The sequence below is a fragment of the Frieseomelitta varia genome, unplaced genomic scaffold (assembly GCF_011392965.1).
Source record: "Frieseomelitta varia isolate USP_RPSP 00005682 unplaced genomic scaffold, Fvar_1.2 scaffold_36, whole genome shotgun sequence".
NCBI lineage: Eukaryota > Metazoa > Arthropoda > Insecta > Hymenoptera > Apidae > Frieseomelitta > Frieseomelitta varia.
Genome location: NW_025110101.1, coordinates 185,114 through 212,419, shown reverse-complemented (window position 1 = coordinate 212,419; position 27,306 = coordinate 185,114). Strand labels below are relative to the sequence as shown.

The following is a 27,306-nucleotide window of genomic DNA, read 5'->3' as shown; positions in this document are numbered from 1 at the left end:
TTCATTGTGGAAATGATCAATCTGTGTTTCATCTTCGTCGTCTTCTGTCGCATGTCGTCATCAGAAATCGTCATCAAAAGTATTCGACACAGCAAAAAAGGGGACGGTTTTGTTTCACAGGGAAGGCGGTATCGCTGTTTTACCGACCGGGCAAATCTTCATCCTCACTTTATCGAGGAAGCATCGACATCACGATTGCTGGTGGTGCGACTGCGAGCAAGCAGTAACAGAGCGGATGAAAGAACGAGAATCATTGTTGGATGAACAGTGGTATCGTGGTAGAGTTCGGGCACAGTTTCGAAAGGATAAACTAGAAACTAGAGGAAGAACGAAGAACGGGAGAAGAGAGGCGCGGTGCGAGAGAGAGAGAGAGAGAGTGAGCGAGAGAGTGGGAGGGAGAGGGAGAGAAAGAGAGAGAGAGCGAGAGCGAGAGCGGGCGCGTGTGGCAAGGTCGGTGCGTGCGTGCGTGCGGTGAAGTTACGGGCTTTATTAAAGTGCAGTCGGCCGGGTTGAAAAACAATCGACGGACATAATACGGCGCCCCGTGAAGTCCGATGTCTAGTGCTGAGGTGGTGGAGAGCTCCGTTGACCCCCCAGCTAAGAAGCGACGCGTTGCTGCCACCACGGGAGGAGCCGACGATTCGACGACGATTGCAGACATGGCGAAAAACGGTTCGACGTCCCGAGCTTCCGCCGAAATCGACGAAGGTTTATACTCCAGGCAGCTTTATGTTCTCGGCCATGACGCCATGCGTCGCATGGCATCCTCCGACGTCTTAATATCCGGTCTCGGCGGACTCGGCGTCGAAATCGCCAAGAACGTCATCCTCGGCGGCGTTAAGTCTGTTACGTTGCACGATGACGCGCTGTGCCAGATTTCAGATCTTGGTTCGCAGTTCTATCTTACCGAAGCGGACATAGGTGAGCAGCCTTACCCGCGAAACATATGAATGCCCTCCCGCAGGAATAATTATTTCTCAATATTATTTTGGATCGGTTCAGCGTTTATTTGATTGGATTCGATCCATTGTTATGAGATCTTACCAATCGTCTCGTTCATCAAAGTGTTATAAAAATGTTTCTTTAAATAGATGTACGTTGTGCGTCGCGTGCGTTTTAGATGTAAATGCTAGAAACTGTATGGAAATTTTTATGACTAATGTATGTATCTATGCATATCTCTGTATAAATTGAATTTTTTTATCGTGTTAGAACCAAACTGTTAAGAGCCAAGTTTTACTCTTTAAACTTTTTTTTTTAATATTAGAAGATATGATTGTTGTCCAATTTGTACAAAACTGAAAAGTAAAGAACTTTTCTGTGGCGTATTTAAGTATTGTCTAATTAAACACGATACGGACACAATTAGAATGATAAAACTATATCGTTGTAATTTTATTTTTAGGTAAAAATCGTGCTGTTGCCTGCTGCCAACGCTTGTCTGAACTGAACAATTATGTCCCCACACGTCATTATTCAGGGCCTTTAACTGATTCTTATATCAAAAAGTTTAAGGTTGTGGTTTTGACTGAAACTTCATTGAAAGAACAATTACGAATTTCTGAGATTACTCACGTGAATGATATTGCGCTTATCATAGCAGACACCAGAGGCCTATTTTCTCAAGTCTTCTGCGACTTTGGAAAAAAGTTTACAGTGGTTGACATAAATGGTGAACCGCCTGTAAGTGCAATGGTTGCCAGTATTTCGCAAGATGCCGAAGGTGTTGTTACTTGTTTAGATGATACACGTCATGGTATGGAGGATGGTGACTATGTCACTTTTTCTGAAGTACAGGGTATGACAGAACTGAATGGTTGTGACCCGATAAAGATAAAAGTTCTTGGCCCATATACTTTCAGTATTGGGGATACATCTAAGTACTCTGAATATATTCGTGGTGGTATAGTAACACAAGTAAAGATGCCAAAGATCCTACAGTTTGCTTCTTTGAAAGATGCTTTAAAGACACCAAAGTTTCAAATTACTGATTTTGGAAAGTTTGATTATCCAGAACAATTGCATTTGGCTTTCACTGTATTGCATAGTTACATGGAAGAAAATGGAAAATTACCTAAGCCATGGAATCAAGAAGATGCAGATAAATTCTTAAATCTAGCTAAAACTGTAAAAGAGGAAGTGGGCAGTGAAATTGAAATAAATGCAGAACTGTTTGAAATATTTGCAAAAATATCCTCTGGAAATTTAAATCCAATGAATGCTACCATTGGAGGAATTGTAGCCCAAGAAGTGATGAAAGCTTGTTCTGGAAAGTTCCATCCTATATTCCAATGGTTGTACTTTGATGCTATTGAGTGCTTACCTGCAGATCGATCTGAACTTTCAGAAGAAGATTGCCACTCTATTGGGTCGCGTTATGATTCACAGATTGCCGTTTTCGGCCGCAAATTCCAATCGAAGATTGGGAGCTTGAAATACTTTGTAGTTGGAGCTGGAGCCATTGGATGTGAATTGCTCAAGAACTTTGCAATGTTAGGTGTTGGTGCTGAGAATGGTAGTGTGATAGTCACTGATATGGATTTGATAGAAAAATCTAACTTGAACAGACAATTCTTGTTTAGACCGTCTGACGTTCAACAGTCCAAATCATCAACAGCAGCTAGAGTCATAAAGAGTATGAATCCAGATATGAAGGTGATTGCCCATGAAAACAGAGTGTGCCCCGAAACAGAAAAGATATATAACGACGACTTTTTCGAGGTTTTAGACGGGGTTGCGAACGCGTTAGATAATGTGAACGCCCGTATTTATATGGATCGTCGTTGTGTATATTATAGAAAACCTCTCTTGGAATCTGGTACATTAGGTACAAAGGGCAATACTCAAGTTGTTGTTCCATTCTTAACCGAATCATACAGCTCGTCCCAAGATCCTCCAGAGAAGAGTATACCAATTTGTACACTAAAGAATTTTCCCAATGCTATAGAACATACTTTACAATGGGCCAGAGACAATTTCGAAGGTCTATTTCGTCAAGCTGCGGAGAACGCCGCCCAATATATATCTGATTCACAGTTTGTGGAGAGAACGTTAAAACTACCAGGAGTTCAGCCATTAGAAGTACTAGAATCCGTTAAGACAGCCTTGGTTGATGAAAGACCAAAAACATTTGCTGATTGCGTCGCATGGGCTCGTTGCCATTGGCAGGAACAGTATAGTAATCAGATCAGACAACTTCTATTCAACTTTCCTCCTGATCAAGTAACGTCTAGCGGTCAGCCATTTTGGTCTGGGCCAAAAAGATGTCCTGAACCACTTACATTTAATGTTAATGATCCACTACATTTAGATTATATTGTAGCTGCTGCTAATTTAAAGGCAAAAGTCTATGGTATTCCCATTAACAGAAATCGAGATGAAATCGCTAGGATTGTTAGCACTGTTGAAGTTCCGGACTTCACGCCGAAATCTGGAGTGAAAATTGCGGAGACGGATTCACAAGTACAGGTGTCCAATGGTAGTGGAAATATTGATCACGAAAGGCTCAGTCAATTACAAGAAGAATTACCAAGGGTTGAAGATCTCAACGGCTTGGTAATATATCCACAAGAATTCGAGAAAGATGACGATACCAACTTCCACATAGACTTCATCGTGGCAGCTTCAAATCTCCGTGCTACCAACTACAAAATTCCGCCAGCTGACAGACACAAGAGCAAACTAATTGCTGGTAAAATAATACCAGCTATCGCCACTACTACTTCGGTGGTGGCAGGTTTAGTTTGCCTCGAGCTTATTAAATTGACTCGTGGTGTAAAGGATTTGTCTGTTTACAAGAATGGTTTTGTCAACTTGGCTCTACCATTCTTTGGATTCTCGGAGCCTGTTGCTGCGCCAAAACTGAAATACTACGATACAGAATGGACGCTATGGGACCGATTCGAAGTAAAGGGAGAATTAACACTGAAAGACTTCTTGGATTACTTCAAAGAGCATCACAATCTGGAGGTCACCATGCTCTCTCAAGGTGTTTGCATGCTTTATTCGTTCTTTATGGCAAAACCCAAATGCCAGGAACGCATGGGCCTTTTGATGTCTGAAGTGGTAAAGAAGGTATCAAAGAAAAAATTGGAAAATCATGTACGTGCATTGGTATTTGAACTCTGCTGTAACGATACTGATGGCAATGATGTGGAAGTTCCATATGTTCGCTACACTTTGCCGTGAGATACGTTGATATCGCCAGGATAACGAGAGATGTCTACTTAACTGACTTAGCCGTAGTAATTTCCACAAATTTCTATTTTACAATACAACACAGGAGAATATTACTCTTACTGTACGTAAGATTCTTAAAGTTTAAAGAAAGAAAAAAAATTCGTTTTTATTGCCAATGCTTTGTAGCATTTATAATAGCAAAGGATCGTGATATCCATGGAGTTCATCTTACTATGATCTCTTTTTACTGAATATCGATTTCAGGGCTCGAACTATATGTTTTCGTTTTCATTCATCACCTCTTGTCATTTTTATCCGAAATGATTTAATAATAATTGTAAAATTGTAATTCTTATTTCTTGTCTGAACTATATCTTCAAGGAAAAAAACGATCTAGCTATAAGATAATTCGAACTATTGAGAAAAGAAATATATGAAGACGAAAATTTGTACAAGAGAACCTTATGTTGTTTATAAAATGATTGAAAGAAAGAAAAAACAGGAAAAAGCGAAAAAGTTGCAAAAAATTTAGTCCATATTGGATCATAAAAGGAATTGTCATGATAAGAACTTTCTTTAATAATCGTACATTTCACTTAATGAATAGGATCGCAATGTAAATTACTGGATGATAAACTCAATGATCCTTATACAAATAATGCTAATATATTTAATATAGATCACAATAAAAAAAAAAATTGAACGCAAATGTATCTTGCCTTTATGGTATTAATTTTCTATTTGCTATTACTATTTTTACAAGGGGCATGAAATTGGAGAAAATTATGTTTATTATTTTTAGTATGTTATAAATGTTCCCCCTTTTTTGTTATTGCTCTTAACACGTTCTTGCTATCGAATTCGATATTTTAAGACTTTATATAATCTATACGTTATTAATGATTTTTCATTTTGTCCGCTTTAAGTTTTTTAAACACCGAATACACTATTGGCTAAGGCTGTTTGTTGTTATAAGGAATACTGCATTTAAATTTGTAAGAACAAACGTTTGGAAGAAGCTTCAAAAAGAAAAGAATTGCACACTTTAGACCAAGGAATACAAGAAGAAAAAAAAGGAAGATATTTTGTTAATTTTAGGATAACGCGGATATTTATTGTATTATTTTATCAATAGATAATAAATAGATGTGTTTGGATTTCAAGAAACGTGAAAAAAATATAGTAATAAAAATAAAATGGTGTTTTTCTTTTCTCCTACATTTTCTTTTATCTTCCTGATGATTAATTAAAATTTGAGAAAACGTAAGTAATCATGTATATTTTACTAAATTGAATTTTGATTTTGTTTGTTACGAGCAAATATCTAAATTTTTATTTTTCAATTTTGTGTTCATAATTTTATAAGACATGGCTTAAGTATAGCTACATCAACGAGTGTTACTACACCACTATATTGGTTCAACTGACTTCAAATAAATATCTAACTAGATACGTAACTAGAATATGGTGCATCTTAAAACATCAATTTTATCGAAAACAAGCTCTAGAACGAAAAAATCTTTTTTTTCATCTTACGTTGACGTATGAATTAAATTTTTATCCAGTTAAATCATCAGTTGTTTTACACTAAATACATTATGCGGACCCTAGACGTGCAAAATTTGCGCGGGAACAGTACACTGAGATAACCATAAAAATCTATAAAATGGCACAACGTAGTATAACGTATGTAATTTAATGGAACAAGTTATTAATTATTTTTAATCTACTAATAACATTTTTCTTTTATTTGATAGATTATTTTTCTCAAAAGCAAGTCCGAAAGATAAAACTGAATCTAATGATGTAAGGTACGTGGATTATTTTATCGAAGTATGATTATTTCAGTGAAGTTTATTCGTATTGCATTCAGTTTAAGATCGAATTTATTTAATAATACTTATCCTGTGATATTTTTAAATAAACAATCTCAATTAAATAATGCTTTTTTTCCAATTGTAAACAATGTTGTTAATCGGATGTTCGCCAACAGCAAAATAGCAAAGAATGAAGAACAAAATAATCCAGGAAATACTAAGCGAAAAAGAGATAGTAGTGAAGATATCAAAGAAACCAGGTGATTAAATCATAATTTTTAAAAAAATTGCATTAATTAGTATTAAACTTAAAAATCTTGTAAATAATTATTAATACATTTGTAGTGACACTGACATAAAATGTTACCTATGTTACTAATGTAAGGTATTCACTATTTATCTAGTTCTCCATCTATCAGAAATTCTTCAAAAAAGAAATCAGTTTCAAAATCTCCTTCGTTGTTGGGAAAAACAAATGGTAAATTAAATATAGTTAAATAAATGTAATTTATATTTTGTATGTAATTCTTTTGATGTTGTACTTACATTTAAGGAACACGAAAACATAAGCTATCACCCATTACAACTGGAGAAAAGGAAAAGAGAAAAGCTGAAACTTCACTTAACGCTTCTAAAAAGAAGAAAAAACTTGATAAAACTAAAAATACTCCTAAAAAAAGGAGTGCAAAGAAGAAACTGAAAGATAAGTTAAATAATGAAGAGCAGAAAGAAAATGAGTTGACTGTAGAAAAGACAGATTCAAATCCTGAACTTGAAGCGTCAAAATCTTCACCTGAAATATCCAAAAGTAAAAAAGATATTAAAAATAATAAAAATAAGGTTGTAAAAAAAAGATTAAGAATAATAGCACCTGTTGACTCTAGTGACGAAGAAGAAACTATTCAAGTACGTATAAATTTTGTGTGTGTGTGCATGCAAGCGTGTATATGTAATTATTACATATATTAATAGTTAACAGAGAGTCCTAAAAAAGCAAATGTCGATGAGGGAGAAGAAAGTCCAGTTGATAGTGAACAAGAAATGTCTGATAAGGATCTTTCAGACAATAAAAAGAATAGTGAAGAAGAAAAGAAGAAAGAAAACAATATAGAAGAGCCTGTAAAAAAGATGCATAATTTTTTTGGTATGGAATGTCTATCAGTAAATAAATAAATAAATAACCATCCTAACATAATTTATATCTTTAGCTCCAAAGGAGAAAGAAGACATAAAGAATACTGATAAAGATAAGAAAAAGTCCTCCAGTCATTCTTATAATCCGAGTGTTTCAAAATATGATCCAATAAATGATGCATTTTGGAAACAAGGTGAACGGTATGTCCTTGTTTTAATAACCTTTAATACTGTTATTTTTTGCAGTGATAAAATACTTGTTTTCATAATCTTTTATAGGGTTCCATATATTGCATTAACACGCACATTGGAACTAATTGAAGAAACAAGCGCTCGATTAAAAATAATAGAAATTTTATCGAATTATTTCCGATCTGTTATAGTTTTAAGTCCAGATGACTTACTTCCTAGCATATATTTATGTCTCAATCAATTAGCACCTGCTTATGAAGGTACGCGTTCTACATATATCATTTATTTTTTCTTTTATTTTTCTTTTGTTTAAATGTCATCATTACTTTCAGGTATCGAATTAGGAGTGGCAGAAACAAATTTAATGAAAGCTATAGCACAATGCACTGGCAGAACTTTAGCTCAAATTAAAGCAGATGTCCAGACAGTTGGTGATTTGGGTATTGTGGCAGAAGGAAGTCGTTCCAATCAAAGAACTATGTTTCAACCTGCTCCACTAACAGTATCAAATGTATATACTAGGCTGAAAGAGATTGCACAAATGACTGGCTCCGCGGTATGACGTCTACTAATATAAAACAGTGCTGTCCTAAACCTTTTCTGTTTCGTTTATCAGATGATAATTTATTCTTAGATATTATTATTATTAGATTTATCTCTTTTTGATTAATAACTTTCTTAAAACTAATAATGACATAAGCACACAAATAAAAGCATGTAAAAGTTTCGTTCATGGACGGCATTGAAACATTTATTATAATTACTTTATACCGCTATTGTAGTCATATAACTTTTAGGATATTTTTATTGTAATTATATAATTTATTTTTACAGTCTTTAACTAGAAAATTGGATAAAATTCAGTCACTTTTTGTAGCGTGTCGTTTTACTGAAGCCAGATATTTGATTCGGTCTTTGGCTGGTAAACTTCGAATTGGTTTAGCAGAACAGTCTGTATTACAAGTAAGTACACCTACAAAAATTAGTCTGACAGTGTTACAAAAAATATGCTAAAAAAATATTTATAGGCTATAGCGTTAGCGTGTACTATGACACCACCAAAGCAAAGCTATCCACCGGAAATTTTAGATATGAGTAAGAAAATGTCAAGCGATGCTTTTAAGCAAAAGTACGACGAAACTGCGCTTACTTTTAAAACAACTTATTGGTAAACATTTGTTTTTACGTTAGATATCTGAATTTTTAATTTATCTATATATGTAAGAGTAATATTTATTTCAGTGAATGTCCGAATTATGATAAGATAATTCCCGTTCTACTAAAAGAGGGAATTGAAGAATTACCAAAAAAATGTAAAATTACACCGGGAATACCTATGAAACCAATGTTAGCGCATCCTACTAAAGGTGTGCAAGAAGTATTAACGCGTTTCGATGGACTGAAGTTCACTTGCGAGTGGAAATACGATGGAGAAAGAGCACAGGTTTATTTCCGTAATGTAAAAAAATGACATGTGATGAAAAAGCGTATTAAATTTCTATAAATACTTTGCAGATTCATTTTGCTGAGGATGGGAAAATTAGTATTTATAGTAGGAATCAAGAAAATAATACCAGCAAATATCCTGATATCATAGGACGATTTAAAAATACCAGAAGTGAAGAAATTGAGAGTTGTATTCTCGATTGCGAAGCAGTCGCTTGGGATAACGAGAATAAAAAAATTCTACCTTTTCAAGTACTTAGTACAAGAAAACGCAAGGTAATGCAAAATGCATAAAAGATTGCTTTCTAAATTTTATATCTATCTTCGTCTCACAGGATGCGAACGAAACAAATATTAAAGTTCAAGTGTGTGTGTTCATGTTTGATTTACTATATTTGAATGGAGAATCACTAGTGCAACAACCTTTTATAAAACGTCGTGAATTATTGAGAAAGAATTTCAAGGAAATGACTGGAGAATGGAAATTCGCAACTAGTTTGGATACTTCAACTATGGAACAAGTTCAAGATTTCTTAGATGAATCGGTCAAAGGTTAATTTTTGATTTTAATTTTTGAATTTTATAATAAATAATTTCAAAAAATATATATTATATTTAACAGGCAATTGCGAGGGTCTTATGGTGAAGACCTTAGAACAAGATGCAACATACGAGATTGCTAAACGCTCTCGGAATTGGTTAAAATTGAAGAAAGATTATTTAGATGGTGTCGGTGACACGTTAGATGTAGTTGTCATTGGTGGTTATATAGGTAAAGGAAAAAGAACTGGAACTTATGGAGGATTTCTTTTGGCTTGTTATGATCAAGAGAATGAAGAATATCAGAGTGTCTGTAAAGTAAATATCATTAACTTGCTATAACGTTCTGGAGTCCTTTTATATTTAGAGTAAATTTTATATTTGGCACTTTTTGGAACATCCCATACTCTTATGTTTTATGTTCATTTAGATTGGTACTGGATTCAGTGAAGAAGACCTTCAAAAGCATACCGAGTTCTTTAAAGAACATATAGTATCACAAACTAAGTCCTATTACCGTTATGACTCATCTCTAGAACCTGATCACTGGTTTGAACCAATTCAAGTCTGGGAAATCAAATGTGCAGATCTCTCTTTGTCACCTGTTCATAAGGCAGCTGTTGGTATTGTTGATCCAGAGAAAGGGATATCATTGCGATTTCCACGGTTTATTCGTATTCGTGATGATAAAAACAGCGAGGATGCTACATCAGCGCAACAAGTTGCGAATATGTACAACAGTCAAGAGCAGATAAAAAATCAAGCATCATCGACGAAAGTGGCTGAAGAAGACTTTTATTAAATTTAATGCTTTGTCGTAGTACTTGCCAGGAGATGGATTGTTTTATACTATATCGATACTCATTTGAAATATTTTGAATGTTAATAGACGATATTCTCTTTTCACAATATATATTTTATTACTTACGCATGATATTTCATTATTTACATGACAGACTTATGTCAGACTTAGATATTACATTCAATAAAACGAATTTATTATACTAGTAGTTTTTAATTTTCCAATACAAAATTTTCAACTGTGTAGAAGAATAAAAGATTTTGTAGACTATTGTGTTGAAATTTTTTTTGATATGTATTATGTCTTATGTACGCCTTGTAGTCTTTTCTTCAGAGCAGACATTTTTATAAAACGTATCTGATTGGTTCGCTTATATTTTGAGAAGTAGTATAGTCTGCACCAATTGTAAGTAGTCAAAGGCAGTAGAGGAAACGCAGCGCTGTATTGTTGTTATGCTCTTATTGCACTGTTACTCTGTCATATAGACATTTAATGTAAAAAGAGTAAAATATTTTAATAGTATTTGTGATAATATCAACATATAGGGTGAAAAGCTTTTTATTCATTTGACTGAATTGAATTTTTAACCTTGACTCCAAAAATCAATCAAAGATGCTGTCCGAATCGATGCGTCGTAAGTTATTTTATAATACAGTAATGTCGCAATGCTTCTCATCGGATGGTAGTTGCTTGGTAGCCGGAAGTCTTTACGGATATGTTGCAGTTTTCGAGTAAGTAGACATAAATAATCGGTACACAAATATAGGTTATGTTGACGTGTAAAGAACTTCTATTTGGAAGTCTTCAATAATGTCGAAGTTAATGTTACAATCTAGGATATATTTTTTAATTAATAGAATTTCTTTTTGTAGAATATCGAAAATATTAAGACCGCTGAGAACTGAATATGAATCACGACGCCCCAGTTATCACATTGAAGCTCATCCAGACTCTCACGTGGATAGTATGGTATCTACAGAGAATTTTTTAGTAACAGGATCAATAGGAGAAATATGTGGATGGGATTGGAAGTCAGTTACCTCGAGCAAAGCTGAAAAAACTAAAGCTTCATGGACTATAAAAATACCATCAGAAAAGTAAGACTATATAACAAACTCTTGAATAAATGATGTTGAAGTTACCTACAGTTTAAAACACAATCTAAACATTTTAAAAACAATCTATTTTTAGTGACAGCTATGACGGAGCAGTTGTATTTTCCCTTGCATACTGCAGTGCAAATAATCTTTTGTATGCTGGTTGTAATGATAGTAAGATTTATGTATTTAGCCTAGAAGATGGTAAATTAGTAACCACTTTGGAAGGACATACCAGGTTCATTCATGGTTTATCGCTGTTGTATGTATTGTATAATTAATCATAAATAATACGTAATATAGTCTTACATTATAACTCATTCCTTTTTCCACAGGGATTCCGGGACTCAATTAGCTTCGTGCAGTGAAGATGGAACAGTAAGACTATGGGATCTAAGGAAGAAAGAAAACACCAATGTATTAACCCCTAATTTGGTAGACAATATTCATAGATCAAGATTAGGAGAATGGATAGGTGCGGTGGATTTTACTGAGGATTGGCTGGTACTTATTTTTTTTTTTGTATCTTTCTGCAACACGTATATTTATTTTAATGTAATAATTGAAAACAGTCTAATATATAATAATTATCCAGTTATGCGGCGGTGGACCAAAGTTATCATTGTGGCATATGCGTACAATGCAACCAGCTACTGTATTTGATCTTCCGGATGAAGGTATTTACGTGGCAAAGATTTACGAAGAACGTATTATAGCCGCAGGACTTGCGTCCCACGTTTATAATCTCACTTATCAAGGAGAGATGTTATCTAGTATACCAACGTCCAGCGACACTACATACACTGTTGTTTATCAAGAAACTCCACAAAGACTGTTCAGCATAGGTGGTGCCTCTAATTTCCTGGACATTTGTACGAATTGTAATTACCGTGAATTATCGGTGCAATTTGCTCCGTAAAATAATGATAAATAATAACTAGTAACAATCATATGTATTTTCATATATTTACGTATTGACGTATCTTTTATTTTATACATTTTATGCATTTGTGTGTTTTTAATAAATATATTAACATAATGTGCATTTTATAAAATATGATGTAAAATTTTTTACAAATGTACAGGTATTTGTTCATTAGTTGCGATTTCTTCTTCAAATACCAGCAGATTCGACTAACAGAATATTGAAAACCAAATTCTCGTTACGAAGAGCACTGCGGTTTTTGTTTGAAAAAGCTAGCGGGAAAAATTAAACGGAGATGAAAAGTTAAATGACAAATTAATACAAAAATGATTTATTCCCGAACAGTCTCGAACGAGCAACTAATTTTAGACAATAGCAACGCAATAGTCATAGGAATCCGTGACCTGCTATCACCGCAGGTATAAATCCTTCCCGGCCGTCTCGCGAACGAACCCAGAACCAATCACTAACGTGATCGCTAAGCAATGCAACAACGTCGCCCTTGGAGACGCTTAGAGCGTTGCCACCTTGACCTTCGTAGTCGCTGCGTATGACGAGCAAAGTGTGCCGAGATCCTTTGGTACGAGCGTTCGCCGCGGCCCTCAGGTACAATCTGTCGACGCTGCGTTCCCCGCAGGCCGACACTGCGTCCCTAGAACCTCGCCTTACCCTTGGATTTCTGCCTCGAGCTCCGCACTCTGATCTCGTGTCTCTGAGCTTCTCTGCATCAGTCATATTGCCTGGAAGGATCAATTAATTAATGAAAGAATAAGACTAGTAACAAATGGGAAATGAATTGTTCCATTACCTAAGGGACGAGGAAATACGTCTGTAGAGTCCTCCCAACATGGTCCTCTGGTTGGTTGTGGTAATATTCCTAATGGTAGGCAAGCTGCATAGCCGACATATCCTTCCTGGCCATGTGGAGTTTGAACGTACAACCAGGTTTGATTCTTGAACACCGCATTTACGACTGTTCCAAGAGGAAGGGCCATCTCATCTTGAGTACCGCCTTGAGTCTGGTACAGGACGGATGGAAACGAAAGGACTACAGGAATGTTGGCAGGCTTTTCTATCGAGGCCTGTAAATATCAACCAATATTGTCGAGATCATGTCAAATTAGCATCATTACAACTAAAATGTCGTTTATTTTCAAGAGAAAAAGATTGGCTATTGGTTCCTATCGAACATCTGAGAACTAATGATTGTTATAAGTAATTCAAGTTTGTATAAATAATTGAACATCAACAGTCACATCTTCCATCCATCGCAATAACTCCAAGACGAATAACACATAATAAACATTCTAAATATATTTACAATATTCATAAAATTAACGAAAGATGCAACTTACCAATAGAACAAAAATCATTTTCAATAACATACAACTTTGCTTAAAAATTTTATTCACGTTGAGATATTAAAGTCATTTGTTTCTAATAAATTATTAGAACTTTATCCTTATTCTAGTAAATAAATACTTTTTATTCATATCCTTGCTTTCTCATACTGAAGTATTTCTTCTCATACTGAAAGTATTTGAGTAATTATAACGTTCCTGTGTCCCTTTCTCAAAAAAAAAAGAAGTAGTTTTCAAAAAGAATATTCCAAACTTTTAAACGAGATGGTAAACTACAACTTCTTCTTATCCTAATAGACCAATCAGATACTAGACGATCGTGCAAGAATTAATCAATGAAAGAGTACTTTGGTGAGGTACGCATCGAGATCCGCTATTTCGTAGCCAAATCTGCTTGGAGGTCTGGGCTTGTGGGATCGTTTAGTCCTTCGATGCCTGTGTTTCTCCCGGCCGTTAGGCGTGGACGTTGACTCACGAGATACGAGAGATGGTTCGGACACTGCCCTCTTAACTTTCTCCTTCTCCTTCGTCTCCTTCAGCCCTGAAAATTCCTTTTCGGACTGCTTCTCCAGAGGACTGTCCAACGATCTTTCGTTGACCAGTATCTCTTTATCGACAGACTGAAAGAGAAAGAGAATGACAATTAGTTACGAATCACATGTAAAGTTATCATTTGTTGTTCTTTATATTAAGAAATATCAAAAGTACCTTCTCTTGCGCCTCCACTTTTTCTGTCCTCTCGATCTTCTCTATTCTATGCAGGATCTTCTTCTCGCGCTTCTCCGCGTCAACGTTTTCTTTGCCGCTATCTTTTTCCTTCACACTTTTCACGCTCCTCTTCGAGGACCTTTCCTTGCTGTCTCGCGACAAGGCCTCTCGATCGCCGTTTCCACCTATTAACATTAAGACAGCATCGTTTCTTAGAATTAATTTATTCTCTTTGAACGGAGACACTGTCATTTGTCCTTATCAGGAATTAAGTGTGTAATGTACGTACAAGATTTAAATTGGCACGATTGCTTGGCCTCAATTTTCCGTATTTGGAATATTGCCCGATACAACATTTTCGTTGCGTAATTACTACCTAATTCAACTTTCATGTGGTTCATTGATTCAATTTTCATCGAAAGGCAAGGAAGATTCATTGCAATCGTGCGAAAAATTCGAATTTGAATGGTAATTTTTAATTCTTTAAATTGAAAATTAAGTTGGAAATGGAAATTTTATATACAATGAGTTGGATACTGATTTCAGAGGAACTTTTTCTCCTCCTTTCCGACTCGATGGGTTTTGCCGGTACTGAATGATCAAATATATCACTGACCAAATTCTTTCTTCATTACAGCGTCTATAATCTTGCTAATCACGGTCCGGTTGAAAACTAGAAACAGGCTACTTGCTTTCGAACAATCACGAAATCTGTCTCGTCCCAGCTAGACGTTTGCGTGTGTAATGCACGCGACGTGATGCAAATTATAACTAGTGTTTTCCAAAAAAAAAGAAAAAAAAAGAAGAGATTCTTAAATCAAAGGATTCTTAATCCCTTGTAGGACCTTCCGAAAGTTGCACTGCAAGAAGATACAACTCGTTCAAAGTTGGCAATTCTCCGTATTCTGTACAGCGAAGCACATGCTATTGGCCGTAATTCCAAGAATTTAGACTTCATCCTTTCACTCTTGGATACTCTTATTCTCCACGGACCTGCGTTTCCATTGGCGGTAGAGTGATTGTTGTTGGACGCAGGTTGCTGTTGCCCGCGTAAGACCCAGGTCAAAGAGATTTTGGGGCGCAGCAGGGTGCTTGGCCGTTGACCCATGCTCCTCGGCGGTGCGAGGGGCGTCGACGATCTGGGTGGTGACGGCGACCTCGACGAGGGTGTCACTACCTGCAAAGGACAGTCCGCCACCAGGTCCACCGTCTGCACCGAACAGCCATGTTCCTTCAATCCAAAGAAACGAATTTTAGACTGGCTCTTTAGACAGAACTTGAGAACTCCTCTGATTATTTAAAACCAACTTTTGTCTGCCTCGCGGCTCGTTTAAAAATTCCTTCTTTCATCAAAGTTTTTTTTAAGATTATGCTTCAATAAATATGGAAATTCTATTCTACTTTATATCTTTTGATTTAGCCAGTCGTTTACATGACGAGGGAAGATACGACAAATTTTCGTTGGATGCTATTGGATGACCAACCCGGACAATATTGAACGTAGGCAAATACTGACAATAAGCTAGCAACAGTTCACATAAAAGTGGACTGTGAATAGTTAGTCATAAGGGCAAGATCCAATAGTTGGTCATCTATGCTCCTTCCCCTTCCACTTGACGATGATAACCCAATACATATAAGGACATGCTTCAGAGACATTCACTCTCTCTTAATACATTCTAAATCATTATAGATTCATTCAATATCGCTAACTCATAAAACATTCTAAATCATTCTATATCGTTAAGAGCATTAGACATTCATCATATCCTAAGACAGTCTAAATCATTGTATATCATCCTATTTCATACAGAACCACGACTGTAAGGGAATAAACTCTTCTAAATTGTAAACGTATTGACTCCATTACACGGAATCCAACAATGCGCAACTGACACGAATGATGAATAAAACTTCGAATTTTATCAATTATTACTAACTTATTCACAGCGCTGTCCTATAATGAATTAGCGGGAGAAAGAGGTTCAATTCATTCGTTCGAGGCACATACATCGTCTATGGTATTGGTACGAACTAATACACGCAAACAAACGGTACAAACGTACTCTTAATTTCCCTTGACACTCTAAAGGAAAGTTCTTAACGTTTAATTTTTACATTTGTGCCTTTCAATATTTTTTTTTTTTTCAACTTTACTGCTGAAGAGGAAAACACGTCGTGTTAACTGGTTGGTATAAGTAGCTCGAAACGAGCGTCACGTGTGCTTCTAACATGAATGTAAATAGACGTGGATGCACAGGAAATGAGCACTATTCAAGGGGCTAGTTTGCGTTACAGAAGTGCACTTCCCTTATACAAGAGATAAATAGAATGACTGGCTCGTGAATAATCAAAGGACGTCTCGGCAGCGAGTTTACACGCGTGAACTATTCAGAAATTGAAATAGGAGGCTCGTTAAGGCCGTTGTTCGCTTAATTTCGTACCTTGGTAAAACCAGCACGATTGTTAACTCGACTGCAGCAATTTGTAGACGCGATTTCATCGATTGTAGACTTCTCTGTCTGAGATTTATCGAAAGAACATCAAACAGTAATATCAATCACCTTTATTTACGGAAGATTAATTTTAATCGTTGTTACGATTATTGGTTAGCTCAATTGTTAATTCATTTCTATGACATTTCGGAGCATTTGTTTAATTTGTTCAACGACTCATTAAATCGTTGATTGAACACTTTAAAAAATTGAAAGGATTAAAATTATTTCCTACGCTGATTAAAAGTTAAAAAAATTAAAATCATTGGATTTTAGATTTTCCTAGCCCAGCCTTTCACTGATCGTGAATCACTCACGCTAATTTATTAAACGACGAATGCGTTAATAACGAGTCGACAAAATCCGCGAGAAATCGTCCGGCTCGTTCGCGCAAGATAGAATCATACATCGCACTTACGTGAACCGTTTGACCACCGGTATGTTGAGTCGCGGTAAATCTCACCGGTTGTGCAGCTCTTTCTACGATTATTAATTCGTCTTATAGGCGTTCAATTAGCCCACGGGCCGGAGCTCGCGCGAATGAATTATTCGCCGACGCACGCGTGTGTCCCCGGCGTGCTTCACCGCGCCGCGGAAATTTACGGCCATCGCCTCGCATAAATACACCGCAAGCCACCATAGGCCACCGTAAAATTTACGAACGAACGTCGCGGAGACGCCGTCTTGTAAAATTTCTACACTGTGGCCACCTCTTTCCGGTTCTTCGGCCACCATGTTGATCTTTCTAGGAAACAATGAGACCCGGAAGTGGAGGACTCGTTCGGCCGCTCAAGGTACCTCAAGGATTCATTGTGGTTACGGTGGTTAGGTTAGGAAGTAATAATCCCGTGCGTCAGATTAAGACAAGTATTTTTAACGAGGTTTCAGATTAGAGATACTGCGTTTGACTCTTTTCATCTGTTCTTCATAATATTCAGATATTATAAAATAGCTCTTTCTTCCTGTAATTCTATCCCATGAAATTAAAAAAAAAAAAATCACATAATCTTACAGCCGAGAGTCGCTTCGATCTTGTTAGAAAAATTCATCTGGAAGAATCCGAACTGATCATCGTTTCATTTTCTATTAACCACTTGCGCTGGCAACTGATTGCGGACCATAACGAGTGACCAAACACTGTACATAATAATTCGTCGCTTTCTTTTTGAACTCGTCGGTATATCACTGGATAGAAATGATTGAGAAGTAATAAATTTTTTGGATATACTTGAATATATTTAAAACTGAGAAAGTATTATTATTTTCTCAGTTTTAAATATATTTAAAAAATATAAATATTATTATATAATATTAATAATAATAATAATAATAATATAATAACAAAATATTGTTATTTTCTCAGTTTTAAATATATTTAGAAAATATAAGATATTATTATATAATTTTGGGACAGAAAATTCTCGACGTGTGTAGCACGTCGTTCCAGCGCAAGAGGTTACGAAAAGAACTCGTCTCTTGACAGAAAATCGGCCACGATTGCCGAGTTCCCAGCATCGTTTCCCATTTAAAACGAATCGAGAGGAATATTATTATTTTCTCAGTTTTAAATATATTTAAAAAATATAAATATTATTATATAATATTAATAATAATAATATAATAATAAAATATTGTTGTTTTAAATATATGTAGATAAATACAAGATATTATTATATAATTTTTGGACAGAAAATTCTCGACGTGTGTAGCACGTCGTTCCAGCGCAAGAGGTTAGGAGAGGAACTCGTCCCTTGACAGAAAATCGGCCACGATTGCCGGGCTCCCAGCATCGTTTCCCATTTAAAACGAATCGAGAGGAATATTATTATTTTCTCAGTTTTAAATATATTTAAAAAATATAAATATTATTATATAATATTAATAATAATAATATAATAATAAAATATTGTTGTTTTAAATATATTTAGAAAATACAAGATATTATTATATAATTTTGGGACAGAAAATTCTCGACGTGTGTAGCACGTCGTTCCAGCGCAAGAGGTTAAGAGAAGAACTCGTCTCTTGACAGAAAATCGGCCACGATTGCCGAGTTCCCAGCATTGTTTCCCATTTAAAACGAATCGAGAGGCTCGCGCGAATCTTTCAGCAAGCCCTTCCTTCCATCCTCTCGCGTGGATCCGATCTTCGAAGACATTCCGCGTGCCTCTCGGTTGGTGGACCCGGTCTGCAAACGCGTTCCTATGAATTATTGCCACCATTAACGTGAATAATCGCGCCGCCGGGAAAATTATATAGTAATTTGTTCACGGCTGATCGAATACGTCGGTGGATTTTTATATTCTCTCTTTTGCGCGCCGGTGTAATGAAGAGCGGAGGGGCTAGCCCCGGGGGAAAAGCGCGGCGTCGCAACCCCGGGCATAAGTCACCATTGGCCATGAAAAATGAAGACGTTTCCGACCCGGGCCGGGGCTTTCGATTTTACGCGGTGAATGGGCCGGCTAAGTAGCCATTCCGATGCCCCCGTTATAATTTATACCGGGGCCCTTTGTGTTGTTGTTACGATATTCTTCCGGTGATCTCTCGGCCGGACGATCACCGTCGATAACTGCTTTCACTCTGGTTCTTTTCCTTTCTTTCAACCGAGGGGGGGGATTTTAGTTTGACAAAGGAAGTCATTGGAAGAACGAAAAGTATTGTTTCGTGAGTGATACAGTCTGTAGGTCATTGGATACGTGGTGGCCTCGTGAAAGTATTTGGACACTTTAGAGACACCGGAAAGTACAACGATTTTTATTAATATTTTCAAGATGTTGCTCTATGTGTAGATACACAGTTGGTCATGTATTTGAGCACAGAAATATTTTATGAAACATGTTTACATTTTATTTGATACTGTAACGAGGCTAGACTATCGTGATTGATGTTAAAAACAGGTAAATAGGTATACGTAGGAATTATATGTTCAAACTTGACCACATTTGGGATCTCGAAATGAAACATTAAATTTTCTCATCTCTCTATCTCTAATACACTCTAAATTAACACAAGGACTGTGTAACAACTTTGGATAACTCACACGACACAATAGCATCAAGCAGATACACACCAGAGAGTCCCAGAAATCCTACCAAAAGATCCTCAGGATCAACACCAGCCAAGCCACCGTGTGTTCGATTTCAATAAACGCTGAACGAGACGTAAAAAGTGGAAAAGTGGAGTCTTTATCTCTCAAGGGAGATAATTAGGGATCTACTCGGGATCTAGTGAACTAATCAGCCCTGGCGAAAGAAATAAGTCCGCAGGAGATGGGGGAAGAGGGAGGGTCTGGTTGTAAGTGACAGAAAGGGCCGGTCCGTGGCGTGAACGAACACGCGAGGTAGCCCCGGAGGTGACAAGTTAAAAAGGTGGAGGAGGTCGGCGGCGTAAGACCAAGGCAGCGCGCGTGCAGCCTCCTTCTTCCTCGCGGATCATGCTAATGAAATTCTCAAGATATCTATCTCGCGCGCCACCGTGCGCCGGGCATTAGTTTAGCGTCTGGCTCGCGGCCACCTCGATCTTATCTGTCCACCTTCGGACGCACGGTATCAATTTCCCTGGAACGTGAAACAGACGGACCAGATGGTGGCTCGTCACCCGATTCGCGTTTCACCGATCCTTCCAAGCTGCTGCTTCTTGTTGTTCTCCCTCTCTTTCTAGTGACGTCTTACAATTAGAATGTGACGTTGCGGAGAGATAAAACGTTTCCTTACGCACATGGGTACTTCTGGCTGTCAGAGATGGTTCTTTGGTTTAGGTCAGAGACGAAGATCTTTGTAAAGGTGTGGAAGGGGTGAATACATTCATATATCTATTCAATGTGTTTGAACCTCTAATGAATAAATCAATTATTTTATTATTATTTTATTATTTAAGATTGATTATAAGATTGTTTATGTAATGCTCTAGTATTTTATTATTGATTACTATACATTTATCTATATAATATTCTAGTATAGTATTCTAGTATTCTCTCTCTCTTTCTCCGTGAGGGTTGAACGAATGAACGTATTGACGACTTTATGGCTAGTGACGTCTTACAATTAGAATGTGACGTTGCGGAGAGATAAAACGTTTTCTTACGCATATGGGTACTTCTGGCTGTCAGAGATGGTTCTTTGGTTTAGGTCAGAGACGAAGATCTTTGTAAAGGTGTGGAAGGGGTGAATACATTCATATATCTATTCAATATGTTTGAACCTCTAATGAATAAATCAATTATTTTATTATTATTTTATTATTTAAGATTGATTATAAGATTGTTTATGTAATGCTCTAGTATTTTATTATTGATTACTATACATTTATCTATATATTCTATAATATTCTAGTATTCTCTCTCTCTTTTTCTGTTTGGATTGAACGAATGAACGTATTGACAACTTTATGGCTAGTGACGTCTCACAATTAGAATGTGACGTTGCGGAGAGATAAGACGTTTTCTTACGCATATGGGTACTTCTGGCTGTCAGAGACGGTTCTTTGGTTTAGGTCAGAGACGAAGATCTTTGTAAAGGTGTGGAAGGGGTGAATACATTCATATATCTATTCAATATGTTTGAACCTCTAGTGAATAAATCAATTATTTTATTATTATTTATTACTTATTATTATTTTATTATTTAAGATTGATTATGAGATTGTTTATGTAATGCTCTAGTATTTTATTATTGATTACTATACATTTATCTATATAATATTCTAGTACACTTTTCTACTGTCGAGGTGGATTCTCAGACTCCTCAGATTCTCTATAAATTTATCTATATAATATTCTAGTACACTCAAAGGGCTAAACTTCTATTGTCGAGATGGATCCTCAGACTCTTTGATTTCTCACATGTCTGTTTTAACAATGAGAATACAAATATTGTCAAATATGAATCTAAGTCTGTTACAAGATTTGTTTCAAGATTATGGTCACGAGTTTGTTGTTACATACTACAATTGTCACGACATATATGTGTATTGAGTAACTGCGAGCAGAAAAGTATAAGAAAAGTACAAAAATCGATAAATGGTACTTTTAGTCTTTACCTCTAGTTTACGATCATATGAGAAGCGACATTAATCGGTTGCTTGCACGAAAGGAACAAGATGCTCATTCAACGGTATAGCTCAGTCGATGATCTTTGAGTAACAAACGTGCCGCGGCATTCCCACAATAAACGAAGACTGCTGAAGACGCAGAAAATGGAATCGGCGAGTCACGACGTGAAAGATGAATATGAAGACGTAGCAACTGACTTGTGCACTTTCTATTGCCATTGAGACCCTTTGATCCTGCCGAATCACTCTCAGGGATACGTCGTCGAAGCTCATGAGATATTACGCGAATTTTTTTTTCATTTCATCTTTCGTTAGGAATTTTAATCTCGACGATGAAACGTAGGAAATTTCACGTTTTTAATGACGAAAAGTGAAAGACCTTTGGCAATTCAACTTTTGTACAAATATAAATCAACTAACGCCAATTGCAGTTTATCGAAAATTGGGGTTGGTATATTTTTATAAAGGTATCATTGTAAAATTATATAAACGTGTATACGTATATATGAGATATAAACGTGATACGTGTATGCGTATATATATATATAGTGTTAGTTGCGATACCATTATTCTAAATACTATTCTATTCAGCAAATATTGCTATTTGCTGAAATATTATTTTCTTATATTTTAATGAAACATTTATTGCACAAGACTATTTCTGTATGTAACTACACACATGAAAAAATAAAAATATTTCTCTCTAGCTCCGGTTTTGTGTATATTTAAATATAACTCAGGTGAAACAAATGATAAGTTTATTACTACTCAATAATTTCGATCCAGTAATGTCATACCGGCGAGTTCAAAAGAAACAGAAAGTGACAAATTATTGTATACGGTTCGGTCACTCGTTATGGTCCGCGAACCAGTTGCCAGCGCAAGGGGGTTAAACGTCAGACAATCGGAATTTCTTAATTCACCATCACGTTGCACGGAAACTAGTCCTCCTCCTCTGTTTAAAAAAAGGAAGAAACATTCCTCCGCAAGGAAAAAAATTTCCGACGATCCAACTCGAGAGAGATTTCTCGCCACTTTCCCTACAATCTCAAATTTTTCCTCGAAATCGCGATCGGCGCAAAGGTCGGTCATTCGCACCGCGCCGACGGAGGGGAAAAGAAGTTGAAGTTGAACGGTTGAAATTGCAAGTTACCGAAGCCGAACCACGGCGTCTTCCGTGCGTCTCGCTTCGACTCGCAGCATCGCGGCACGCTGCGCGAGAGGCGAACGGGAGAAGAAAGAAATAGAACGAATCGAATGGAACTCCCCGGCGAGCGTGAGAATAAAGTCTGTGCCGGCGCGGCCCCAAACCTGTGATTGATTTAAAGGTCACGCGTTTCCACGTTTTTACTCTGCGTGTTCGCAAGATCGTCGCTGGTTCCCTTCCCGGAATATTTAACCTCTCGCGACCTCTCCTCGCCGAGAGTTTCTCTCTCGTAGCCCCGTTCCCTGTTGCTCGAACGTCCAAGAGCTCGGCCCTCCGCTTTCCTGTTCCCTTTCGTTTCGCGTCCGCCTTTCTCCGCCGACTGGCGCGATGTTAATTACAACCTCTTAGCTCGAATTACCGTGCACGCCACCACTTTTGCCATCCCCATCGGCGGGACTCGCCGGTCTTTCGATCGTCTCGCGTTTTCGTACTGTTCCTTATTTTCGGATGGTTTTCTCTCCGGACGGTGGAGATGGTCTTTTCTTTTTTTCTTTTTTAAGTGTGTTTGTTCAACTCCGACCCCGTTGAACTGTTATTTTAGGTTGTGGATATTTGTAATTTATTTACTAATTTATTTTATTTTATTTTATTTTATTTTATTTTATTTTATTTTATTTATTTAGTTACTAATTTTTTTTTCTTGATATTTGCAATGGTTCATTTGTGCAACTTGAAAAATAAAATGTAGGTTTTAGGAACGATTGCTTTAGTTATTAAATAATGTAATATATTTACCAATTACTATTTTTAGATATTTTAAATATTTTTACATGTACATACATATATATGCGTGTTGTATATTTCTGGAATTTCGTTTAAAATTAATTTCAGAAGATGAATGAAGCTAAGCTCGTAAGAATATGTACATACGTTAGAGTGGAAATTCAATTGAACTAAGCACGAAGATATAAATTTCGAGAACATTCGAATTAAATTGATGTTCGATCCTTAGTTGAGGAAAAGAAGTCTACAGAAGTTGTAAGGCGCGCGGATTTAATTCATTATTCCTGTTAATAGTTCGGAAAATTCTTCTGTTATCCAAGAACAATGTTGAGATCAGCATTAGCGAAAAATGTTGCGAACACGGCTGGTTCTATCTGCGCGATCGAGAAACGCTGTAATCGATACGAAAAGGAATGCTTCGTGCTTTACTAGCGCTATCCCTGATAGCTCCGGTGAATTACAGTTTCCATTTCCTCGGCAACAATGTTGGAATTAACGTGCTTGCAACGCAACTAAGAAAACCAGTTCACAGTTGAATGCCTGGATCAAAATTTAACATTCATTTCAGATCGTATAGATATGAAAGATCCACGAAGAATGATTGAAAGAGAACTGAATACATCAATTAGAAAATTCCCAAAGGTCTTATTGCTACAATCAATTTCATTCCCCTTCATCGAGTTAATTTCAATCATCATCTGAACCGAATGAAAACCTCGAGTAAGGTTTTGCTCGAAAATGAGATTGCAAATTTATAATAAAATGTAACATATAAGAAAACCAAAGAATCAAATATACATTAAAATTGAAACCAAATCAATATAGAAAATTCGTTGCAACTAGTTTTCATCGTCACCTGAATGAAAATCTCGATCGCCAACGATCTACGTTTCGCATTTGATCGAGTAGCAAATGTTTCATTTAGAATAAAATGTAAAAGAAAGGAGGACTCTAAGTGTACGAAACTTAGGGAAACAAGGCTAAGATATCTCGACGTGGCACACGTCCTCGATCGAGGTGGTCCCATTCGATTAATGTACCTCCAGCGCGGTAATCACGAAGGCATTAAAAATGTCGTCCTCTTGAAGCACACAACTCTGCCAAGTTTTCACGACAACGAAATCCTGAATTCTTCGAGAGCTATTGGCCGAGAGAAAAAGAGAGAGAGAGAGAGAGATAAAGAGCGTAGGTGAGCAGAAGGAAGGTGGTCCACGGGCTCGTAAAATCCGTGGTTCGCGCGACTATTCGCGGAAGACTATTCGCGCCCCCCTGCCTCCCTTGGTCGACCGGATTATTATCAGCCATTTACACGTTTATGCTCTTTGCCGTGCCACGCAGATGGCCGCTAACGGGACCGTGCCTGATTTTCCGCCGCAATAAAGTCCCTTTGGTGGACGAGACGCGCTACTCTCTAGCAATTAACGCTCGCAAGTCCGGGCCCGCGCCGTTTGATTTAAGTCGTCTGCCATCCGTGTAATTCCAGAGCTAACTGGCAGAGTTACTATGCTTTACCGCCGTGCATTTATTACGTCATATTTAACGGGCCGTGCTTTGTATTCCCCGTGCGTATGAATTCTGCTTTTCAGAGCTGATGTTTAATAGAACATGCGCGGACAGGATCGATGGCTTTGACGTTCTATCAATAAAGATGGATTATCTGTTTGGACGCAAGGATTTATCGTAACCTTTGATCCCCGATGGGGAGAATTTATGGCGCACGTTGATTGTAAATTGATTGGACTTTTTCCATTTTATTATTAACAGTGATTTTGTTGATTTTTATTAATTTTTATTACTATACTGCATATGATTTTCACCGAAAAATTATTATTAACTTTTACTACAGTTATCAATTTTTATTATTATACTAGTTTTATTAATTCTTATCATTACACTGCAGAATATCTAGGAAAAATAGGCAATTATGATATTTTTGTTTCTTTCAGAAAAACGTACGAAGACGTTGAGAAAAATAAACGGTGCTCGAAACTTTCGATTACTAAGATGTACATCGTACACGATACTATTGCACAATGTTCGCAAAGTATCAACTACAGAAATGTCAAACACAAATTTATTAATTACAAGTCGAGAAGAAAGAGAGAGAGAGAGATTGAAATACGAAAACTAAACGAGTAAACGAGCCAGATTACTGGAAGTAAATAAGTCCAACCCCGTAATTTAAAGTTCCAAGGGTTCGAGTAACCAAACAAAATAAACATTCGATTTTATGGACTCGAGTCTCTTTGCCCAAGCAAAATTCTTACGATCGCGAAAGAGACGAAAAGGAAAGAAAGAAAAAAAAAAAACAAATTACCATTCGACGCCGTACGAGTATCAATTATGCAAGATGGTCGATCGTGTGTTAAAATAATTAAAATCCGACTCTCGGCTAAAAGCTAATTCGATTCACGTATCGAGCCGCGTAAAAGCCAATTATCGGCGGTCCCGTTTCAATCTGCCGATTCTCCTTGCAAGTCGTTGCAAAAATTCCACGTAAGAGAAGAAAAAGAAAAAGAAAAAAAAAAAGGAAAACAGGAGCAATACCATTTGAAGCAAGTACACGCCTTTCAAGTTACTTAATTACTCGGCGAAACGGGACCAGGGAATCGTGATTTCGTAAAACAAAGGGTACATTGTGTTTTACCGGCTGTGCACGGAATTAAGGCGTCTGAGGCGCACACGTGTTTCACGAGCAGATTTTCACGGCCGCAATTAGAAAGATCGCCGGGTTTACCTTGTACGAGGCTCTGTCCTCTTCGTCCGAGGATGGGCCAGCGGGATCACCTCCCGGTGTCGCTACGGCTTCCGTTTCCGCCGGTTGGTTGTCGACCTCGCTGCTCCAAGAGTGTCGCCTCTTCAGGTCCCCTGCGAAGAGTATGTTAACTGTGAGAATTCTTTTGATCTTCGATGGATTTGTGTATTTAAAGCTGTAAGCGGAACGTTATTTCTAGGCTGGTATTCTTTCTTTCTTTTTTTATTTTTTATTTTCAGACAGAAATATTGAACATTACGTCGAGAATTTCTTGATGAGAGAATTTAGAATTTATAAGTCAATGATACACTATTTTTATGGCAGAATTCATTTTTGTTTTCCATGTGATAAAAATGTTATATTTGTGTATTTCGACAGTTGTAGAGTATGTAATTTTAGGTAAAGAATGTTTTGGTGTTTGATAGAAACATTATCGAATTTGTGTATTTTGAGAAGTTGATGGAGAGCTTGGTGAGTTCAAGATCTTGTGTTTCGTGATTCGAAATTTCGAAATATACAGTTTTATTAATATAAATTTAATAATAAGTCTAAATCTTAATATTCGGAGGCTTCAAATCACCAGCTTTTAATCTCTAAATCTCTGAGCGTTAGAGTTCTAAGATTTTTAATTTTAAAATTCTGTTGCTCTGAAGCTTCTGAGTGTTCCTAAAACTCTTGAATTATATCTTAAATTACAGAATTCGATTCGTAGTTTTTGATCATCCTTTAGAATTCCAAAATTTCAAAATCCCTCACAGATCGCAGAATTTGTGGACTCCAAGTTTCTCTAAAGTTTCTCAAAAAACCGCAAACTCTCAAAGCGCTATAACCCTCGAAACCTTAAAATTTCACGTAACCCTCCAATTGATGCAAGTC

General features: G+C 36.7%; 4 protein-coding genes across 6 annotated transcripts in view; 3 read left to right on the top strand and 1 right to left on the bottom strand.

Moving 5' to 3' along the window:
• The first annotated feature begins 158 nt into the window (after positions 1 to 158).
• LOC122530894 (ubiquitin-like modifier-activating enzyme 1) lies at positions 159 to 5,242 on the top strand. The gene is made up of 2 exons (XM_043658274.1): positions 159 to 921; positions 1,406 to 5,242. Exons 1-2 carry the CDS (start codon positions 555 to 557, stop codon positions 4,186 to 4,188), a joined length of 3,150 nt encoding a protein of 1,049 aa, XP_043514209.1. The 5' UTR covers positions 159 to 554; the 3' UTR covers positions 4,189 to 5,242.
• Positions 5,243 to 5,610: 368 nt separating this feature from the next.
• On the top strand, positions 5,611 to 10,312 carry LOC122530880 (DNA ligase 1). Its single transcript, XM_043658249.1, has 16 exons — positions 5,611 to 5,865; positions 5,937 to 5,990; positions 6,173 to 6,256; positions 6,401 to 6,474; positions 6,550 to 6,902; positions 6,969 to 7,140; positions 7,205 to 7,331; positions 7,410 to 7,582; positions 7,655 to 7,878; positions 8,157 to 8,285; positions 8,351 to 8,490; positions 8,565 to 8,766; positions 8,838 to 9,044; positions 9,104 to 9,320; positions 9,391 to 9,626; positions 9,739 to 10,312. Exons 1-16 carry the CDS (start codon positions 5,846 to 5,848, stop codon positions 10,108 to 10,110), a joined length of 2,784 nt encoding a protein of 927 aa, XP_043514184.1. The 5' UTR covers positions 5,611 to 5,845; the 3' UTR covers positions 10,111 to 10,312.
• Positions 10,313 to 10,506: 194 nt separating this feature from the next.
• LOC122530884 (THO complex subunit 6) lies at positions 10,507 to 12,195 on the top strand. Its single transcript, XM_043658254.1, has 5 exons — positions 10,507 to 10,841; positions 10,983 to 11,207; positions 11,302 to 11,469; positions 11,543 to 11,711; positions 11,803 to 12,195. Exons 1-5 carry the CDS (start codon positions 10,723 to 10,725, stop codon positions 12,124 to 12,126), a joined length of 1,005 nt encoding a protein of 334 aa, XP_043514189.1. The 5' UTR covers positions 10,507 to 10,722; the 3' UTR covers positions 12,127 to 12,195.
• Positions 12,196 to 12,219: 24 nt separating this feature from the next.
• LOC122530882 overlaps positions 12,220 to 27,306 on the bottom strand; it is a 100,927-nt gene continuing 85,840 nt past the window's right edge. For all 3 annotated transcript variants that reach the window (XM_043658253.1, XM_043658252.1, XM_043658251.1), the window contains 6 exons: positions 26,413 to 26,543; positions 15,195 to 15,432; positions 14,202 to 14,386; positions 13,841 to 14,113; positions 12,941 to 13,214; positions 12,220 to 12,872 (listed from right to left, as the gene is read on the bottom strand). In XM_043658253.1, the coding sequence (XP_043514188.1) occupies positions 12,520 to 12,872; positions 12,941 to 13,214; positions 13,841 to 14,113; positions 14,202 to 14,386; positions 15,195 to 15,432; positions 26,413 to 26,543 (1,454 nt within the window). In that variant the 3' untranslated portion in view covers positions 12,220 to 12,519. The remainder of the gene's footprint in view (positions 12,873 to 12,940; positions 13,215 to 13,840; positions 14,114 to 14,201; positions 14,387 to 15,194; positions 15,433 to 26,412; positions 26,544 to 27,306) is intronic.

Bases quoted from the DNA above. Each gene is read 5' to 3' on its own strand.
- LOC122530884 (XM_043658254.1), top strand. From the start codon at position 10,723: ATGCTGTCCGAATCGATGCGTCGTAAGTTATTTTATAATACAGTAATG. The intron at 11,208-11,301 runs GTAAGACTATAT...ATCTATTTTTAG, and splicing joins ATAAAAATACCATCAGAAAA to TGACAGCTATGACGGAGCAG. The intron at 11,712-11,802 runs GTACTTATTTTT...ATAATTATCCAG, and splicing joins ATTTTACTGAGGATTGGCTG to TTATGCGGCGGTGGACCAAA.
- LOC122530894 (XM_043658274.1), top strand. From the start codon at position 555: ATGTCTAGTGCTGAGGTGGTGGAGAGCTCCGTTGACCCCCCAGCTAAG. The intron at 922-1,405 runs GTGAGCAGCCTT...TTTTATTTTTAG, and splicing joins TCTTACCGAAGCGGACATAG to GTAAAAATCGTGCTGTTGCC.
- LOC122530880 (XM_043658249.1), top strand. From the start codon at position 5,846: ATGGCACAACGTAGTATAAC. The intron at 8,491-8,564 runs GTAAACATTTGT...TATTTATTTCAG, and splicing joins ACTTTTAAAACAACTTATTG to TGAATGTCCGAATTATGATA. The intron at 9,321-9,390 runs GTTAATTTTTGA...TATATTTAACAG, and splicing joins CTTAGATGAATCGGTCAAAG to GCAATTGCGAGGGTCTTATG.